We start from the raw sequence: 21,880 nt of genomic DNA on the forward strand, positions 1-21,880 counted from the left end.
GAAGTTTGTATACAACGTAAAACCTTTTGAAAACTATTTAGTCACAAAAACTTTGTTATATTTTGGGATAAAAATGTAAAATGGTTTCTAAACTATGTAATAAAAAAACTTAGTTATATTGTAGGACACAAATGTAAAACTTGCCAAGAAATCAACGCTACCGTCTGACGATATGAGGCCCGAAACACGTCACGGTACAATAAAATCATTTCTAAAATACTTGTGGCTGGTTGTAGCTTGCCGACAGTGTATCACTGGCTAAAGCGCATTTCGATAGTGTGAGAGTTCATATCTTCTTCCCGAAATACCCTTACCTGTGGTTTCACTCTTCTCGATTTCTGTCACTCGCTGAAGTCCGTTATCTTCACGTTGTTTGTCACCTCTCTCACCTACGTCGACCCTCTCCCAGATGCATCGTTCAACAACTAACTAGGTTTGCACACCTCTTCAGATTCCCCCGTAAAACCTAGACTTCTCGCAGCGAAGTACCAGCCTCTCTCCACTCCCTAATGAACATAAGCGCTGTCGCGCCTGTGACAACATACCCTAATCAGCCAGAACATTATGACCACCGACTTGCTATCGATATAAATCCGTACAGGCAATAGCAGCGCCACCTGGCGAGGAATAACTGCTATGCAGACACACGCACGTGCACCTAGTACCAATGTGCGTGCTGCCCGTGAGTAGAATGGGGAAGGTTCGTCATGCATCTTGGTTTGACCGAGGGCAGAATATGATGGCCCCGCTGCTCGGCACGAGCATTTCGGAAACTGTAGGACTCGTCGGACGTTCGAACTGTGCTGTGGTTAGTGTCTTCGACACGTAGTGAAACCAAGGCGAGACCACGTCCGAATGTCGCGCGGTTGGACGACCACTTCTCATTACAGATGTCGTCATAGACAGGGCAGTTTGGTAATAGAGGACAAGACAGCGAACTGTGGTGTAGCTAATATCACACATTGATGCCGGCCAGGCTACAATGTGTCTGAACACACAGTGCACCGAACACTCCTAACGATGGGCCTCCGCAGTCAACTACCAACACAGCTGCCAATGTTAACATCACGATACCGGCAACTACGATTGAAATGGGCACGTGACCATCGATCGGCACTGGTCGTTGGCGCAGTGGCACAGCGTTGCTTGGTCTGATGAATTGCGATTCCTTATTCATCACGCCTATGGGAGGGCGCGAATCCGTCGTCTTCCAGGGAAACAGCTCCTTGACACCTGTATTGCAAGACGGAGGCAAGCTGGCTGCTCTGGGGAACATTTACGTGGTCATCCATTGGTCCATTGGAACTCTTGCAAGGTACAATGACGGCCAAGGTGTGCCGTACACTGGTTGCAGACCTTCAAGGCGATCGTGTTTCCAGCCGGCAGTGGCATTTTTCATCTAGAAAATGCGCCATGTCACAAGGGCAGGAATGTGATCGAGTGGTTCAAGGAACACAATAGCGAGTTCCAATTGATGTGCTGGCCCGCCAACTCGCCAGATCTGAACCCGATGGAACACATTTGGGATGTGATTGAACGTAGCGTCACAGCTCATCACTTCCACTCCCCGGAATTTACGGGAATTAGGTGACTTGTGTGTGCAGATGTGGTGCCAACTCCCTCCAACGACCTACTAAGACCTCACTGCTTCCACACCACGACGCATCGCCGCTGTTATAAGTGCCGAAGATAGATATACGGCCTATGAGATACGTGATCGTAATGTTCTGGCTGATCAGTGTATGCCTACTTCTCTTCACCCGTACTGACTCGGCATTCCGCCCGGAGGCAACCTACATGACTTTAAATTGTTAACCTTAACTCACTTCTCCGATCTGATCCATAACCCTGTGTCGGAATCTATCTTCCCTGTCAGCTATAGTCTGTACTTCTTCCGGCCCTTAGGTAAACCGAGGCTCTGTTATCTGAACCTTTACCTCTAACTTCCTAAAATAATATCTCCATAAAAATCTTGGCGAGCACTCCATTTGACACGGCCCCACAAATATCACTTCAGGCTCGTAACATCATCATATCCATGTAATTCCTCTACACGTATCTCTCTATCCAAAGACCGCTTTTTACCGATGGCAGTGCCCTTATTATCAGACCGCGAGTGGTGGCGCAGCATAAAGACACTTCATTCGTTTCCGGGAGAAACCCAGCTTAAACCTCCGTCTGGTCATCGACATTTCGGTTTTTCGCATTTTCCTTAAATAGCTGAAGGCGAATGTCTGAGTGGTTCCTTCTAAATGGCACGACTGATTTCCTTCCCTATACTTTAGCAAGACGAGCATGTGCTCCGTACCTAATGACCTCATTGTCGACGAGACGTTAACTCGTATCTTCGTTTCTTTGATCATCAGCGTTCCGGAAGTGCACTTTTTTTATCAACCACGCACATCGTTGTATGTAGTGCACTTCAATCTTAATTTTAATGTATTTCATTATTTTAAATTTTGAAGAGCATGTATACAGAGAGCCGCTATTTTGTTGGTGACATTTCGCCACCGTGTAGAGCATGAAATCCATACATGTTATAAAATGTGTGTGTGTGTTCAACCAAACTTGGTACACAGATCAATTACTATCAGGCAACAAACAATAACTGGGCGAGGGAGTGGGGGGGGGGGGGGGGGTGAATAATAATCACCTACCTACCACAGTTCAGGTGATATGACATCATAAACCGTATGATGGGTGAAAAACTGCCGCGTCATGAATGACATTTAAATGTTCTACTTCTATGCTACTAATTGTATTCGCAATAGATTTCGCAGGCAGTATCCACATTTGCTGCTAAATCGCCTACAAAAGTGTATATTGTTACCATGCATAGTTCAGAGATATGACGTCATAAACGGTGAGGTGTGTAAAAAACTACCACATTAAATCGACCGCTACGGCCGCAGGTTCGAATCCTGCCTCGGGCATGGATGTGTGTGTTGTCCTTAGGTTAGTTAGGTTTAAGTAGTTCTGAGTTCTAGGAGACTGATGACCTCAGAAGTTAAGTCCCATAGTGCTCAGAGCCATTTGAGCCATTAAGAGTATCCAAATATGCTTCTGAATGCACCTACACAAATATGTCATTGTATGACATAGTCCAAAAGATATGACGTCATAAATTCCGAGATTCGTAAAAAAAATGCCATATCAAGCATGACGTTTTAATAAATTTATTCTTTACTAAGAAGACACTCCTGGAGTCGAGTCAACTTACGGTAATCCCTGACACCTAGTTACGCTTTTGACAGCTTTCAACTGCGAAGTGCAAACGGCTGTATGCGAACACAATATCAGTCTACAGAGCTATGCAAGAGGCGTTGCCATAGAGACGTTTACAAAATCGCGTTGTTGACACGCGAAGTAGCTGCGCCCAGCGTACAGAAACTGCCCGGGATCATGTTTCTTAATTTGGATATTGTACTTATGCATTTGTACATTATGCGTACTTCTTCGTATTTCTGATTCAGAATTTCAAAGGTGTTTTCATGAACACGTGGAAATGAAGCTTTTTCGATACTTCACTACAAAACAGTTCATTTTTTGTTTTAGTTTCTTATAGAAAATTGTCAGAATGAATACCCGGGCAATGCCGGGTTTGTCAGCTAGTAATCAACAAATGAAAACATTATGACAGAATTATCTAAACATTTTTGTTGGATATTTCAGAACCTGAAGAAGCTGAACATCTCCTACCTGCGGCACATGACACCGAACATCCTGCTGGGACTCATGCCCTGCTTCAACTCTCTGGTTAGCCTCAATCTCAGCATGACCATGGCCACTGACCAGGTAAGACGCCTTCTTTCCTTCCTGCTTCCTTGTTATTGTTACGATTTATCTGGCGATGTTCTGTTACGCAAGACTGCATTTACTTGTACTATGCGTTTCATGAAGCCACATACTCCAACACGTCCCCCGAAAGATATCTATTTTTTTCCAAGAACATGTTACTCGCATAGAGACGTACAATTTGGTGCTGCCACAAGGATTCTGCATTAGCCTAATAACCTTTGCACTTTCACCCACTTATCAGTGCGTTTCCCAACAGCAGAGTGACGACTATAAAGGCTGCTATCCTCGTGACAGAGATATGTTGCAGGGTAGGACACAAATGAGAACATAAAGAGGGAAGATTACTCTTTAACGTCTCTTCGACATCATCGGTGTTAGAGACAGGAAACAAACTGACGTGACGAAATGTTGGAAAGTAATCCGATCGTGGCTTGTAGGAGGACGCATCTCTACATGCCCTTAAAATCCTTCAGAGATATGGCGGGAAATTGAAACCAGTAAAGCGAGATGCTGATATTAATCATGCTCCTTAGAGGAGCAGTTTCCTTACCACTGCGTTATGTCACTCGATCAAACCAGAGGCGGCACCTAATAACACAGATGAGTGATAGAGTTTAATCTGTCGAATTTGGCTACCAGTAACAGGAGTTTCGGCATCTAGCTTTGATTACAGTGGATGGAATCTTAAATCTCTCCGGAGTTTCTTACTGAGTGACGCTTACGATGCTCCTGATAATTATCCGTCTGTCTACTTTCACCGAACAAGATGGAGCAGTAATTAAGATTTTAGAGGATGATTCAAGTGGCTCTAAGCACTATGGGACTTAACATCTGAGGTCATTTGTCCCCTAGATTTAGAAACTACTTCAACCTAACTAACCTAAGGACATCACACACATCCATGCATGAGGCAGGATTCGAACTTGCGACCGTAGCAGCAGCATGGTTCCGAACTGAAGCGACTAGAACCGCTCGGTCACAGTGGCCGACGGATTCGAGAGGAGCCGATACCAAATTCCGTCCATCAAGATTCAGGTTTCCCGTGGCTTCCTTCAGTCAAATGAAAAGGATACTGGAATTTATTCCTCGTCCCTATGTAGCTCATTTAGTGCTCCGTCTGTAATGATGTCGGCTCTGATGGAATGTTAAACTATAACTTCCGTTCTAAATAAAGTAACTAACATTTCATTATAGATGTAATACAAGAAACTGAAATATGCAGTGAAATATTTATAAAGACGATCAAAAAGTTTACATTTGAGGGCATTGCTGCAGCGTATACACAACGTAGAGCTACTCTTATGGAGTATACAAGGGCCGACACGTAGGATAGGGCTGAGTGTAGCATTCGTGTCTTTCCGGCGTGCGTGCGACAAATGAGGTACCGTGAACTATGACGACACTTTATTATCAAATGCGTCCGACAGGCCCAACGTGCTCTTGTTCTTTCCTTGGCTGCCGAAAGATGAACACCGGCAGATATCTATCGAAGAATGGAGAATGTGTACGGGACAGCCTTCCGGAGCGGGAAGGACCGCCTTGTCCCCGGCACGAATCCGCCCGGCGGACTTGTGTCGAGGTCCGATGAACCGGCCAGTCTGTAGATGGTTTTTAGTCGGTTTTCCATCTGCCTCGGCGAATGCGGGCTGGTTCCCCTTATTCCGCCTCAGCTACACTATTTCGGCGACTGCTGCGCAAACAAATTCTCCACGTATGCGTATACCACCATTATTCTACCACGCAAACATATGGGTTATACTCGTCTGGTATGAGACGTTCCCTGGGGGGTCCACCGGGGGCTGAACCGCACAACGGTATTGGGCGGCGGCGGGGTGAAGTGGACTGCGGTAGTCGGCGTGGGGTTGTGGACCACTGCGGCTGCGGCGGGGACGGAACCTCTCCGTCGTTGCTAGGTCCCCGGTTCACATACAACACACATACAACATGCGACAGCCAGTCCGTCGAAAACCATCGTTGTGGAATGGGTGCTGCAGCTTCATGATAAAGCACGCCTCCGTATCGCAAATGTAAGACAGACGTTACGCCATCTCAAGTGGGATACACTCGAGCACCCGCCCTATAGTCATGATCTCACTACGTACGATTATTACGCTATAGGTCTCTTAAAAAAAGTCCTTGAAGGGTCGGCAGTTCCTGTCGAACGATTATGTGCAGCAGGCTACTACGGAGTTCTTCACGCAACAGGACACGACGGTTTACCTAACTGGTATCTTCAACCTGATGCGTTGGTGGGATGATTACCTCGATGCTCATTTTGTATCGTCCCTCATAATAACTATCCGTATGCCCCTCTAACACAATAATTGCTCTACTATAGGGGTAGCACAAAAATATGGAAAAACCGCGAGGAATTCGTGCTTGAACATAAATGCAGATGCTAACTAAGCCTCCAGGACGCGACGTTGTATTTCGACACGAACAGCACCTGTGCAATGTGCTCAGTACGTTGTAAGGGTCAGTCGTGCTCAGAACAGTGTTCAGTGTGGTTGTGAGTGCTCTGTGTCGAGGCTAAGTGAAGTCGAACGTGAGAAAATTGCCGTGGCTCGTATAGTGGGTGCTTCCGTAAACAAGGGAGCCAAAGTGTTTGGTTTTACAAGGGACAGCCTAGCGTAGATTTATACCGCATACAGGGAAAGCAGGAAAAACATCTCTACGTCATTATTCTGCTATTCACAATAAAGTGCCTGGCAGAGGGTTCAATGCACTACCTTCAAGCTGTCTCTCTACCGTTCCACTCTCGAACGGCACGCGGGAAAAACGATAACTTAAATTTTTCTGTGCAAGCCCTGATTTCTCTTATTTTATAGTGATTATCATTTCTCCCTGTGTAGGTGGGTGCCAACAGAATGTTTTCGCAATCGGAGGAGAAAACTGGTGATTGAAATTTCATGAGAAGACCCCGTCTCAACGAAAAACGCCTTTCTTTTAATGATTGCCAGTCCAATTCACGTATCATGTCTGTGGAACTATCTCCCCTACTTCGCGATAATACAAAACGAGCTGCCCTTCTTTGTACTCTTTCGATGTCAGATATCAGTCCCGTCTGATGAGTATCCCACACCGCACAGCAATAATCCAGAATAGGGCGGACAAGCGTGGTGTAAGCAGTCTCTTTAGCAGACCTGTTGCACCATCTAAGTGTTCTGCCAATGAATCGCAATCTTTGGTTGGCTCTACCCACAACACTATCTATGTGATCGTTCCAATTTAGGGTATTTATTATTGTAATCCCTAAGTATTTAGTTGAATTTACAGCCTTCAGATTTCTGTGGCTTTTCGCGTAATCGAAATTTAGCTGATTTCTTTTAGTACTCATGTGAATAACCTCACACTTTTCTTTATTCAGGTTCAATTGCCACTTTTCGCACCATACTAATATCTTATCTAAATCATTTTGAATTTGTTTTGGTCATCTGATGACTTTACAAGACGGTAAATGACAGCATCATCTGCAAACAATCTACGACGGTTACTGAGATTGTCTCCTATCTCGTTAATATAGATCAGGAACAATAGAGGGCCTATAACACTTCCTTGGGGAACGCCGGATATTATTTCAGTATTAGTCAATGACTTTCCGTCTATTACTGCGAACTGTGACCTTCCTGACAGGAAATCACGAATCCAGTCGCACAACTGAGGCGATATTCCACAGGCACGCAGTTTGGTTAGAAGACGCTTGTGAGGAACGGTGTCGAAAGCCTTCTGGAAATCTAAAAATATGGAATCAATTTGACAGCCCCTGTCGATAGCACTCATTACTTCATGAGTATAAAGAGCTAGTTGTGTTTCGCAACAACGAAATGTTCTGAATCCGTACTGACTACGTGTCAATAAATCGTTTTCTTCGAGGTACTTCATAACGTTCGAATACAGTATATGTTCCAAAACCCTACTGCAAATCGACGTTACTGATATGGACCTGTAATTCAACGGATTACTCTTACTTCCCTTTTTGGGTATTGGTGTGATTTGAGCAATTTTCCAGTCTTTGGGTACGGATGTTTCTGTCATAACACGGACGAAAGTGTTATTTTGATTGACGGTCACTGAAAAGGATTGTGACGAAAAACAAGAGGACGACAGCTGCAAAAGTTACAGAACTGAATGTAGCACTCGCGAACCCTATCAGCATCAAAACAATACGAAGGGAGCAGCGAAAGCAAGGAATTGCAAGGTAAGCTCTAATACCAAAATCACTCACCGTGATGCAAGTGCCTGTAACAGGAAAACGTGGTGCCGAAACCATAAAACCTGAATTATGGAGCAATAGAACATCATTTGGTCAGATGAATCTTGTTTCACACTGTCTTCAAATTCTGGTCGAGATTACGTTCCGAGAGTGAGACATGTCGGGGCTTCGGTGATGGTTTGGACGGCCATTTTGCGATATTTAGTGGGCCCCGTGGTCACTCAGCAACGTAGCATTACTGCCAAGGATATGTGGTCCTTTCTACTGATCAGGTCCATAACATGCAGCAATGTTTTTTCCCCAATGCTGTTGCTGTTTTCCAAGACGACCGGGCCGCTGTTCACACAACTCGTATCATCGAAACTGGTTTTCTCAACAGGAGGATGAAGTGTCGCATCTTCCCTGGCCACCGATGTCACCAGATCTCAATATTATTGGGCCTTTGTAGTCTACTTTGAAGAGAAGGGTGCACGATCGCTATCCAACTCTATCATCGTTACCTGATCTTGCCACTAATTTTCTGGAAGAGTGGTATAAGGTTCCCTTAAAATCCACAACGGACATGTTTATATCCATTCTGACACGACTGGAAGCTGTTTCGAATGCCGTCGGGTTCCCTACACCATGCTGGGCGTGATAATTTGTTGTGTTTCCATATTTTTCTCCAATCCATGTTCGTGTCTCAGTATATCTCCGTGGACGGTGACGTAGAAAATGGCTCACCACAAAGGTACACTTCAAAATACACGGACGGCTCCTGCAGCTCGATGCGCCGGATAATCGACAGTAGTGGGACCTCCAGATACTTCTCTACACAGTCGCCCCTACGACTCAGACATCTGCCGGAGTGTAGTACCAACTTTCCAGTACCCATGGCATTGAAGGTAGCCGCCTCTGGATTCCGCCAATTCCCGACATTTATTTTATTTATTTGTTTATTTATTTACTTCTTTCTTTTACTCTGTTATCTAGAAACAAGAATTGGCATGATTATAGCAAATAATATTTTAACATAATTTCAAATGTATTAGTATAACTAAGCATTGTGGTGTTTAAAGGAAAAGCTTACATAAAAAATCTAAATAAAAGAAAATATAATTTTAAAAATAGAAAATAAATATGTCTACATACTGCATTTGGCTATGTGGCGCACAGATACATGCTCATCTGCAACCCAGAAGGCACATGTTACTGATCTGTTACACTATGCTGCATTCCTGGATTACAAATTTTGTAATTTATAGTTCTGAACTACAATATTATACAACACAGCACATCGAGAGATGGCTGTCAAGGCCTCAGGAAATCCTTCGCGATCCTCCCTGAGCTTCTTCTTCTTAACACTTCCGGAAGTTTGTTGCAGATGGATGTTCTGCTGTTGGGCGTCTTGTTGTCATGATGTATGTGCTCTTCTTGCTTGTCTCTCAGGCATGAAGGCTTTCATCGAATAAGCTGATATATTAGCTATCAGCCACTACAGCTTATGCAACAGTTTCTCATACCTTATTATGTTATAGACTGTTGTATTACCAAAGATGTTCCTTTTTTGTTCTGCAAAATCTTGTCTACTGGCACATCCCCAGAAGATGTGGTACGGGTACAGATTCTGTGGTGTCACCGCCAGACACCACACTTGCTAGGTGGTAGTTTAAATCGGCCGCGGTCCATGTAGTACATGTCGGACCCGCGTGTCGCCACTGTGATCGCAGACCTAGCGCCACCACCAAGGCAGGTCTCGTGATACGAGAGTGGACTCGCCCCCAGTTGTATGAGAACCTAGCTACCGCCCAGTTGTACGAGAACCTAGCTACCGCCCAGTTGTACGCGAACCTAGCTATCGCCCAGTTGTACGAAGCCTTTCTCTCTCATTAGCCGAGAGACAGAATAGCCATCAGAAGTTAATGGCTACGAACTAGCAAGGAGCCATTTGTATCAGTGCCTATCGCTTACGAGTATTCAAGAGAGATGTATTCCAAGGAATAAATAAAAGTTAAGTAAAAAGCATCTACATACTTTTCTTCGTATTCATTTATAAGTTCTCATGTTCCAGACTTCACGCCCGTCTGCTGTATGCCGTGCACTATCGGCTACCGCGTAGTCAAGCTTTCTTTTTCAGCAATCCACATCACGGTGTCGGTCCAGCTACCGACACTACAATTATTGGTGACGAGGATGGGATAAGGACCTTTTTCTGATTGCTTACATTTATTTCTGATTGCTTACATTTATTTGTGTCATGGCTTCGCCACATTCTCCAGATGTACTGTCCGAATTTTATCGCTTGCAGAATCAGCAGACGCAGGCGTTACTGGATGCCCTTGGACAGCTCGTCCAGGGTCAACGTACCATTCAAACCGATGCGGCCGCCGCCGCTTCTCCGCTACCGCAGCCACAACCTGCCGTTGCACCGCCTTTTAGGCACTACGACCCGAACCACGAGACCTGGCAAGAGTGGTCTCGTCAGTTCGCATTCCACCTTGCTGCCTACAGAATTCAAGGTAATGAGCGGCAGCCGTTTTTGCTTTCTTGTGTCGGTGTGTCCACATACCGTGTGATAGTGAAATTGTTTCCCCGCCGCGACGTAGCAACTTTGTCATACGAGGAAATTTTGTCTGCATTAGATGCCTATTTCAAAGAAACAGTTAATGTGGTTGCCAAACGGTATACGTTTTTTCGTACAAAACGTACGGCCGGTCAAACTAATAGGGAGTGGGTAGCAACATTGCAAGGACTTACTAGGGACTGTGCCTTTGAATGTGACTGTGGTCTTTCTTATTCAGATACAATGGTGCGTGATGCAATTGCACAGAACGTTTCTGATGTTCGCATACGGGAGCAAATTTTGAAACTAGTTAATCCCTCCCTTCAACAAGTGATAGACATATTGGATAGACAGGACACACTGGACTGTGCTCAGGAATCTTTTGAAACTTCGCCAGCCGTGTGTAACATTAACCGGCCCGCTGGACGCGCTGTGCGACCCGATAACCGGGCCTCGCGAACGGCGACACAGCGACCGCCGCGTGCTACGCCAGGTGTGCCGCGCCGGCACACAAATGCAGTGAAATCATGCCCGCGGTGTGCTACTAGACATTCGCGTGAACATTGCCCGTCACGCCAAGCTATTTGCTTTTTCTGCAATAAGAAAGGACATGTTCAAAGTGTTTGCCAGAAAAAGCTCAGATCAGACAATCACAATCATTCCAGGCCCTTTGCTTCGCGCCGGAATCGAACCAAGGACACTCAGGCTCGTGGACCTTCGCCTATGGACATTCATGTCGTTAATTCCACTTCGTCCAGTGACACTTTCTCTAACAGTGCCTGTGATCGTCCCACAAAAACTGTGCGTCGACGTCGCCGGAAATCACGTCAATTAGCAAGTGATTCTGTACCAGTGTCTGTTCCAATTGCACAAAACAGTCGCTCTTGTCGTCAGCAGGACAATAAACTTTTTGTGGACTTAGACTTTGAAGGCAAAGTGATCCCATTCCAGCTCGATACCGGAGCTGCAGTTTCATTGCTCAATCACGACACATACAAACAACTGGGCGCACCTCCGTTGCGTTCCGCAAATGTTAAGCTAACTACATATTCCGGACAGAAAATTCCTGTGTTAGGACAGTGCAGCCTTCTTGCAACATACAAGGGACAAACAAAACTTGTGTCATTTTACGTTCTTCGTTCTTCTTCTGCAGTGAACTTATTTGGTCTAGATTTATTTAAGTTGTTTAACATGTCTATTGTCAATCAGGTCCTATCAGTGAATCAGACTGTGCCTACAGACAGTGTTTCTCGGCTGTGTGACGAATTTGCAGACATTTTTGCACCGGGCTTAGGTTGCGCTAAAAACTATGAAGCACATTTAGAACTGAAGGTAAACGCGCAACCGAAATTTTTCAGGGCGCGCAATGTTCCCCACGCATTGCGTGATGAGGTCGCAAGAACGTTACACGATCTCGAATCACAGGGTGTAATTGAACGTGTGCAAGCTTCTCTCTGGGCCTCACCCTTAGTAATTTTGCCAAAACCTTCCGGAAAATTGAGACTTTGCGTGGACTTCAAGGCCACAGTGAATCCACAGCTAGTGACTGCTACTTTTCCTTTGCCCCGCCCGGAAGATCTTTTTGCTAAACTGTGCCCGGGAAAATATTTTTCAAAGTTGGACCTAGCCGATGCGTACTTGCAAATACCGGTGGACGACGAATCCCAGCGCGTATTGGTGGTTAACACGCATCTTGGATTGTACCGCTTCAAAAGACTGCCATTCGGGTGTGCATCCGCCCCTGCCTTGTTTCAGCAATATTTACAAACTATTTGTGCGTCGGTCCCTACTGCAGCAAACTATCTAGACGATATAGTGATCTCCGGACAGACAGAAGAAGATCATCTTGCGAACTTACGAACATTATTTCAGGTCTTGCGGCAAAATGGTCTTCGCTTGAGGAAGGACAAATGTGTGTTTTTTGCTCGTGACTTACCATACCTGGGACATGTCATTAATGCCCAAGGCATACATCCGAGTCCAGAGCACCTCCGTGCCATACAAGACTTGCCGTCCCCTACCAATCTCAAACAGCTACAGAGTGTGTTGGGTAAAATTAATTATTACCATAAATATGTGCGCAATGCCTCTTCCATTTCAGCTCCGCTTCATCGCTTACGCCGTAAAGGTGTTCCGTTCGTCTGGACGACGGAATGTGAACGCGCCTTTCGCCAGTTGAAATCGGCGTTGCTTTCTAATACTTGCCTTACGCCATTCGATCCCCAGAAACCCCTTTTGTTGATGGTAGATGCATCGGATTTCGGGATCGGTGCTGTGCTTGCGCACAAAGTTGGCTCCCATGATCGCCCTATTGCCTTTGCGGCCAAATTGCTCTCGTCTGCGCAAAGAAATTATTCACAGATAGAGAAAGAAGCTTTGGCTCTCGTGTTTGGTGTTACTAAGTTTCATGATTTCTTGTATGGTCGTCACTTTACCATCATCACAGACCACAAACCTTTGACATCGCTTTTTCATCCGACCAAGCCTGTCCCTCCACGTACAGCGCAGAAATTCATTCGCTGGTCTATTTTCCTCTCGCAGTACCGCTACGATATCTTGTATCGGTCCACTGCTAAGCACGGAAACGCCGATGCGTTGTCCCGTTTGCCTGTTGCTGAGGATAAAGCATTCGATTCTTCCGAACTTGCTTGCATGTTCATTGATTCGGAAACCGATGAAGTGGTCGAATCGTTTCCGATTGATTTTCGTCGTGTCGCTACAGCCACAGCTGCTGACCCTGTCCTTGCTACTGTTTTACGTTTTGTTGCTACGCAATGGCCTTTGTCAAAGTCTCGGATCGAGGATCCGTTGGTTCGCCGATTTTTTGCTCACAAGGAGAGACTTTTTGTTCGACGTGGTGTTTTGTTGTTGCGTTCTGCTAATGATCAGTCCAGAGTCGTGGTCCCACGTTCGTTACAGTCCTCTGTTTTACGGCTTCTTCATCAAGGACATTGGGGTATAGTGCGAACGAAACAACTTGCTCGTCAGCACTGTACTTGGTTCGGAATCGATGCTGCGATTACGAATATGTGTTCTTCGTGCCCGGCGTGTGCCGAACAACAGTCCGCACCGCCGCGGAAAGTCTTTGCGTGGCCAAAAGCCACTTCCCCTTGGCAACGCTTGCACGTTGATTTTGCTGGTCCATTCTGGAATGCTCGATGGTTGGTTCTGGTCGACGCCTTCAGCAATTTTCCTTTTGTTGTCCGGATGTCTTCCACGACGTCCTCCGCCACCATCCAAGCGTTGTCTGCTATCTTTTGCATTGAAGGTCTTCCGCAGACTATTGTTTCCGACAATGGCCCACAATTCATGTCCGCAGAATTTCAGTCATTCTGCCAGGCCAATGGTATTCAACATCTGACATCCGCGCCGTTTTCGCCTCAGTCCAACGGTGCCGCTGAACGTTTGGTCCGGACTTTCAAGTCACAGATGTTGAAATTGAAAGAGTCGCATTCTCGGGAGGACGCATTGTTGCTCTTTTTGTCTTCGTATCGCTCTCAGCCCCGAGATGGTCGCTCGCCGGCTGAGTTGCTCCACGGTCGTCCTCATCGCACCTTGATGTCTTTGCTGCATCCGCCGCATCAGGTTCCTGCGCAGCGGCAGACTCCTGCTTTTGCTCCAGGCGACGTTGTATTTTATCGCAACTATCGAGGTTCACGGCGTTGGCTCGCAGGGCGCATTCTTCGCTGCCTCGGCCGCGCGATGTATTTGGTTTTGGGGGCCTCTGGTGAGGTGCGTCGGCATCTCAATCAGCTGCGCCTCTGTCGTCGCTCGGGTTCTGCCGCTCCCCGTCTGCTTTCAGCGACGGTGCCGTCCGGTCAGCGCCCTGGGGACCCATCTACTGGCTCGCCTCATCCCCAGGTGTTACCGACGATGCCTTCCATTTTGCCCCATGGCGACGCGCCGCCGCCGCCGCAGCAGCAGCAGCAGCAGCAGCCGCCGCCGCCGCCGACCGCATTCGACGCTTCGTTGCAGCCGCCAAGCGCCTCCCAGGGTCACGCGCCGCCGATCGCTTCCCGTGACCAGCTGTCCTCCGCCATGGAACGCCCGCCCGCTCCGGACCACATGACTTCATCGCGCGTCGGCTACCCCGACGCAATGGAGGTCGACACTTCGGCCCCTCATGTTTCTTTACGGGCGCATACACCGCATGTTGACGTGCACCCTGGACTAGTTTTGCAGGCGTTTCCTAGCTCCCCTCGGACCGGATGGCCGGGTGCGGGTGGCACAGCCTCGCCTGTTGTTAGGCTCCCCACCTCATCGCATACGTCAACATGTGGTCCTCCCCACGGCGGGCGGAAGCCTTATTACACGACCGTTCGCCGATTTGCGGGGGAGGAATGTGGTGTCACCGCCAGACACCACACTTGCTAGGTGGTAGTTTAAATCGGCCGCGGTCCATGTAGTACATGTCGGACCCGCGTGTCGCCACTGTGATCGCAGACCTAGCGCCACCACCAAGGCAGGTCTCGTGATACGAGAGTGGACTCGCCCCCAGTTGTATGAGAACCTAGCTACCGCCCAGTTGTACGAGAACCTAGCTACCGCCCAGTTGTACGCGAACCTAGCTATCGCCCAGTTGTACGAAGCCTTTCTCTCTCATTAGCCGAGAGACAGAATAGCCATCAGAAGTTAATGGCTACGAACTAGCAAGGAGCCATTTGTATCAGTGCCTATCGCTTACGAGTATTCAAGAGAGATGTATTCCAAGGAATAAATAAAAGTTAAGTAAAAAGCATCTACATACTTTTCTTCGTATTCATTTATAAGTTCTCATGTTCCAGACTTCACGCCCGTCTGCTGTATGCCGTGCACTATCGGCTACCGCGTAGTCAAGCTTTCTTTTTCAGCAATCCACATCACGGTGTCGGTCCAGCTACCGACACTACAGATTCCTCCACAGACTCAAGTGTCTGTGATGCATTGTCATATTTTCAGTAAGTAGCGCAATGCGGACCACGTCCCGACAGGCAGTGTATAGCTTCCTTGGTTGGAAGAAAGTGTGACATTCATCTACATCTACATCTACATCCATACTCCGCAAGCCACCTGAAGGTGTGTGGCGGACGGTACCTTGAGTACCCCTATCGGTTCTCCCTTCTATTCCAGTCTCGTATTGCTCGTGGAAAGAAAGATTGTCGGTATGCCTCTGTGTGGGCTCTAATGTCTCTGATTTTATCCTCATGGTCTCCTCGCGAGATATACGTAGGAGGGAGCAATATACTGCTTGACTCCTCGGAGAAGGTATGTTCTCGAAACTTCAACAAAAGCCCCTACCGAGCTATTGAGCGTCTCTCTTGCAGAGTCTTCCACTGGAGTTTATCTATCACCTCCGTAACGCTCTGTGATTGCTAAATGATCCTGTAATGAAGCGCGCTGCTCTCCGTTGGATCTTCTCTATCTTTTCTATCAACCCTATCTGGTACGGATCCCAAACCGGCGAGCAGTATTCAAGCAGTGGGAGTACAAGTGTACTGTAAACTACTTCCTTTGTTTTCGGACTGCATTTCCTTAGGATTCTTCCAATGAATCTCAGTCTGGCATTTGCTTTACCGACGATTAATTTTATATGGTCATTCCATTTTAAATCACTCCTAATGTCTACTCCTAGATAATTTATGAAAGTAACTGCTCCCAGTTGTTGACCTGCTATATTGTAGCTAAATGATAAAGGATCTTTCTTTCTATGTATTCGCAGCACATTACACTTGTCTACATTGCGATTCAATTGCCATTCCCTGCATCATGTGTCAATTCGTTGCAGATCCTCCTGCATTTCAGTACAATTTTCCGTTGTTACAACCTCTCGATATACTACAGCATCATCCGCAAAAAGCCTCAGTGAACTTCCGATGTTATCCACAAGACCATTTATATAAATTGTGAATAGCAGCGGTCCTATGACACTCCCCTGCGGCACACCTGAAATCACTCTACTTCGGAGGACTTCTCTCCATTGAGAATGACATGCTACGTTCTGTCATCTAGGAACTCTTCAATCCAGTCACACAATTGGTCTGAGCGTTCATATGCTCTTACTTTGTTCATTAAACGACTGTGGGGAACTGTATCAAACGCCTTGCGGAAGTCAAGAAACACGGCATCTACCTGGGAACCCGTGTCTATGGCCCTCTGAGTGTCGTGGACGAATGGTCTTTCTTTTATGTTAGGAAGGAAATGGTAAGTTCTCCTCCATGTTTCTGCCCTGTCCCCGATTTCTTGCCATTCTCTATCAATGCAAGCCTTTATTTCCTAATTCGATGTGGCTCTTACGTCCAGTATGCCCTTTAATTTATCATATTCGCCCTTTCTGAGAGAATATTGTGCACCTTGATAAGGTACATCTCGAAGATTCCTACGAAAAATTGTAACAACAGACGCGGCTGTGCGCGCGCATCCTGTAGTAACATTGGCAGCTGAGTCGGCAGGTGTTGGGTGGTTAACAGTTGTGGGTCATGTTATAGGCTTGGGAAGCTGTTTGGCGTGGTCTGTTGGGGCCCGCACGTCTGACGCGCGATGGATGGGGGAGCTCAACGTATGAGAAATCCCAACTACAGATCAGCTAGCGTGACACGTTGAACACGCGGTGCGGAAATCCCGCCCGTTTGAAGGAACTGCAGAGGGTGGCCACCATCGCCGAACTAACTGAATAAAGAAAATACGAAATAAGGGAAACTCTAAATACCAACTGAACCAAACCAGTGACAGAGAAACCGGGCAGTTAGTTTTAAAAAGAAAAATTAGATGAGTGTTTGAGTGAAGACGTGCCCTCGCTACGAGATTTAGTTTACAAGTTATTAAATGTTAAAAGTTTTGGATATAAAATAAGCTATAAAAATTAATAATTCACTAACGCCTTAAGCGATTCAGACCAACATAGTGTCAATGGATAGAGCTCAGTGAACACTATGGAATTGTTTTAATAGATTTTCTGTGAATATTTCGTATTTCAAATTACAGGGCGGAATGTAGTGAATAAAATGTGAAACAGTAAAAGAAGTTGCATCATTACTAAACACAGGTAATTAGAAATATATAACTAATTAGTTTAATTTTTAATATTTATTAATGATATAACGATTCAAAATAGCTTCCATATGAGCAAAAGCACTATTTGTGAGAAAACTATTAAAGCTGCATGAAAACTAAGATCAGCATTGAAAAGCTGATGAAATTTGATCCCAAATTCATTAGTAATATGTCTATATAACATTAATTTTATAGTTTATATATGTTCTAGAAAGTCGGAAATACTTGAATTGACTCATACCAGTGCGAGGCAATGAGTAACGACGACCATTTTCGCGCGGCACTTGGATTTTGCGAGACAATTCAAACGGGGCTCGCGTGCAGTCGGTTCATGTGTGAGCCTGGAAGTCGCCTGATGTGTGTAACCGAAATACATTCTAAGTATTCGACTTCTGTGGAGGAAGAATAAATTCACGTCACATAAATGGTAGTTTGGACTTGTAAATATGGGCGACTTACTCTAAACACCTATGCAGTCATTGTTGATGGTGATTTGCAGTTAAAAATATTGTAAGTTCGTGATTACATAAACTTCAGGTTAGAAGTGTGCTGAATAATTTTCGTGGATTTTCTAGAGTTTGACTTACTTACGTTCTCTTACTGACAAATATTTTAATGATAAACTGTTGTGGATGGTGTGGAAGGATATTTCTATTGTTTCTTCTGGAGCAAATACAGTCTGCGAAAAGTGAGACGAAAGCAGCTAGAAGAACAGAACATTTTAAAACAAACATTTTTCCCCAAATATTACCCCTTGCATGTTGCAACGTCTCTTTCTTACTGCTAGGCACAGAGGAAGCAAGTCTAGTATCAGCAGCAACGCCCGAGTCTGTACAGTTCTATTGTGGTGTCACCGCCAGACACCACACTTGCTAGGTGGTAGCTTTAAATCGGCCGCGGTCCATTAAGTACATGTCGGACCCGCGTGTCGCCACTTTCAGTTCGGTCCGGGGCAAGAGACGGGCTCCCACTTCTTTTGTTATCACTCGTATACAATGGCCACACCAGAAACGAGTGATATTAGTGCGCCTTCGAGAGTGTCTGTTGTGTCTGATCCCTCTCAACAGGACGAGCTGGGACAGACTGAGGAGGATTATACAGTTATGAGGAGACATTCCAAAATTACGTTGCTCCTGGAGCAAAGTATCAAAAATGGAAAGATAAGCCAGGCAGCAATATTGCAAATAAAGAATGAACTGGCTGCATGGGCAATTGCTCATGCCAAATTAGAAGGAAGAGTGGAAGAATTGGAGAAAGAAAACACCAGGCTAAGACAACAGCAACAACAACCAAGCAAAACCTGGGCGGCGGTGGCTGCACAACCCCCCACCAGACAAAATAACACAAAAGAAGCTATTGACAGGGCAACTAAGAAACAGGAGACAGCGGTCTTCCTTAGGACCTTGCCTGGGAAAGACACGAGTGTCAAAAGGATTCAGGAACTCCTGACTACCACAATTGACCCTGTCAAAGATAAGATTAAGATAAAACGTGTCAAACCCAGTCGCAACTCAGTGATAGTAGAAGTTGCGTCTGAAGAAGACAAAACTAAACTGCTTGAAAATCCAAAATTAAACGCAGTTGTTAAATGTGAACCCCCCAAGAAAAGGAACCCCTTGATAATATTATATGATGTCCCTACCATAATGACAAATGAGGAACTGTCTGAAGCAATAAGGAAGCAAAATTTCGAGAATATTGATGAAAATGAATTCAAAAGCAATTTCAAACTAAGATTTAAAACGGGACCTCGGGACCGGGATGTCGTGCATCATGTTGCCGAGGTCTCTGCAACAATGTGGAGGAAAATAACATCACTGGGCAGACTATACGTGGGTTTCCACGCAATTAATACTAGAGACTACATCGTGGTACCTCGTTGCCATAACTGTGGCGACTTGGACCACATACTGAGGCACTGCACCAGGGGGTCGGCCTGCTCCAAATGCGGTGACAATGGACATACCAGGAAAGATTGTAAGGCCACAGGTGTTTGCATCCCCTGTAAGAATCGCGGCAAGAAGTCTTGTGGAGCCACAGGACGGAACTGCCCTACCTACAGGATGCTTGAACAACGATTAATATCACGAATAGATTATGGCTGAAAACGGCATACCATGCAGGATGCCAAAGCATAAATCCCCGAGCAAAAGGAGGAGGGATGCAATGAGAGCAAGTAGGTTCAGGAGCTTCCTGAAGTCGCTCATCAACCCAGACATTCAAGTAGTTGACAAATCAATACAGACAGAGTCCCCCACCAGGGACATTGGTATTCAAACTGAGCTCCCCTCAGAGATCAGAGCACCCTCCTCCCAATGCCGGGGGACGCTGCCGATTAAAAACCTACAACGGCAAGAGCATCCTGTGGTAGTGGCGGATAAAATCACAAAACCTATACAAGATAACATTATAACAAGCTCCACCGCCAACTCTGACGCCAAAGATAGTCCGGTGGTCAGGTTGCCACCCGTAGACCCAGTGAGGGTGTACCCAAATCTAGAGTACACAATGCAATTAGCAAGACTGGAGCAGCCGGCTACCCTGACCACTGCCTTACGTCATGTGGTCCGGGTGGGACATGAGTACGGACGAAGGGTAACCTTCTCGGTGATGGAGGCTGTGGATAGGATACAATTAAAGTCGGTGAACCTCCCCACTGACTTCGGAGCACTGCGGGACTTACTAAAAAAAGTCTTTGAAAGACGAGGTGAGAAGTTCGACCTGGACGACATCTACAATCAATCAGTAATAGCAAACGGCCGACTGGCTTATGACTGGAATAAAACCTGGCCGCATGACCATATACATACTTATTTTCCGTGACGACTAGAATAAAAATTGGACAACTCAACACTCATAACAGTCGACTCGTAATGCAGGAGCTCCGAAAGGAAGTGGTGGAAAAGAGACTGGATGTACTCTGTCTACAGGAGCCGTACTCTCTGGCTGGAAAAATTGCGTTCACTGCCGCAACATGGCAAACTATCAGCAGTGGGGATTCCCCCAGAGCGGCTATTCTAACAACAAACACGGCACTGCGTGCAACCCCCTTGACACAGTTCTCCAATAGTCACTGCAACGTCGTGGAGATACAATCTCCTGCCGGAATCGTTATCATCATTAATATGTACTTCCAGTACGGGGAGAGAATTGAACAATATATAGACCATCTAGTGAGTGTAGCCACGGCGTTGCGGGGACGCAAAATCATTATAACTGCTGACATAAATGCTAAATCCCCCCTGTGGTACAGTGGCACTAGGGACGAAAATGGAGCCAAAGCTGAAGAAATGATAATGGCTCTCCAACTAGTGGTGGCAAACAGACCAGGAAATCCCCCCACCTACGTGGCTGGAGGAGGACAGGGTACCAACATTGACGTGACGCTGGTCACGCCAAACACAGTGAATATTCTCCGGGAGTGGAAAGTGGAAGATAATGCCACCACTAGTGATCATAATCTGATTACCTTCATGGTTGGGGACAGAGAGTGCCGCTGGGCCATGGGGTGGGAGGTGCAAAGGAACTTTAGGAAAGCAGATTGGGAACGTCTAGCCAGAGAGTGCGACATCCCTCCATTACCGGAAGGAGACGAAGTACAAGACATGAACGTGGACGACAGAGCAGAAGGACTGGTGCGCGCAATAACAAGAGCGATTGAGGTAGCCGTACCAACCAGGAGGAGGGCCGTGGCGGCCACACCGGCACCATGGTCAGCCGAACTGCAGGAGCTACGTCAGTCAGTCAGGAGACTGAGGAAGCACTACCAGCGCAGTGTCGTCTGGTGGGAGAAGCAAAGATGGTTGCAATTATACCGGGAGGCAAAAGAGAACTTTCAAAAGGAACTACAAAAGACAAGAACAACTAGCTGGGAAAATTTCGTAACCAGTCAACTGGCCCTTGATCCTTGGGGCGTGCCATATAGACTGGTAAGGGAAAAGATTCGTTCCCCAAGAATGATTTCTACGCTCAGGCGCGGGGGCGGGATGACGGAATCTTGGCAGGAAACTGCCGAGGTCCTCCTCCAGTCGCTGTTGCCTGACGATGATAGAAATGAGGACACCGAAGAGCAACGTCAATTACGTGAAGAAGACCTTCATAGGTATGAAAACGACGTGGCGGTCCTCCCCTTCTCTGAAGAGGAAGTTGCTGCCCTTATTAAGTCCCTAAAAAAGGGAAAATCCCCCGGGCCGGACGGCATTGTGGCGGAGGTAGTGCAGTTTTTAGCCCCACAGTTAGTTGCGCCACTCACACACACTTTCAATGCATGCCTTAGGCAAGGCAAATTCCCTAAAATA

At 46.4% G+C, this 21,880-nt stretch overlaps 1 protein-coding gene across 2 annotated transcripts in view; it reads left to right on the forward strand.

Annotated features, from left to right (window-relative positions):
• The window catches only part of LOC124721400 (EIN3-binding F-box protein 1-like), a 630,141-nt gene that overhangs the window by 492,092 nt on the left and 116,169 nt on the right, over positions 1-21,880 (forward strand). For both annotated transcript variants that reach the window (XM_047246340.1, XM_047246341.1), the window contains exon 3: positions 3,673-3,795. In XM_047246340.1, coding sequence (XP_047102296.1) covers positions 3,673-3,795 — 123 coding nt within the window. The remainder of the gene's footprint in view (positions 1-3,672; positions 3,796-21,880) is intronic.

The sequence above is a fragment of the Schistocerca piceifrons genome, chromosome X (genome assembly GCF_021461385.2).
Source record: "Schistocerca piceifrons isolate TAMUIC-IGC-003096 chromosome X, iqSchPice1.1, whole genome shotgun sequence".
In the NCBI taxonomy this organism is placed as follows: Eukaryota; Metazoa; Arthropoda; class Insecta; order Orthoptera; family Acrididae; genus Schistocerca; species Schistocerca piceifrons.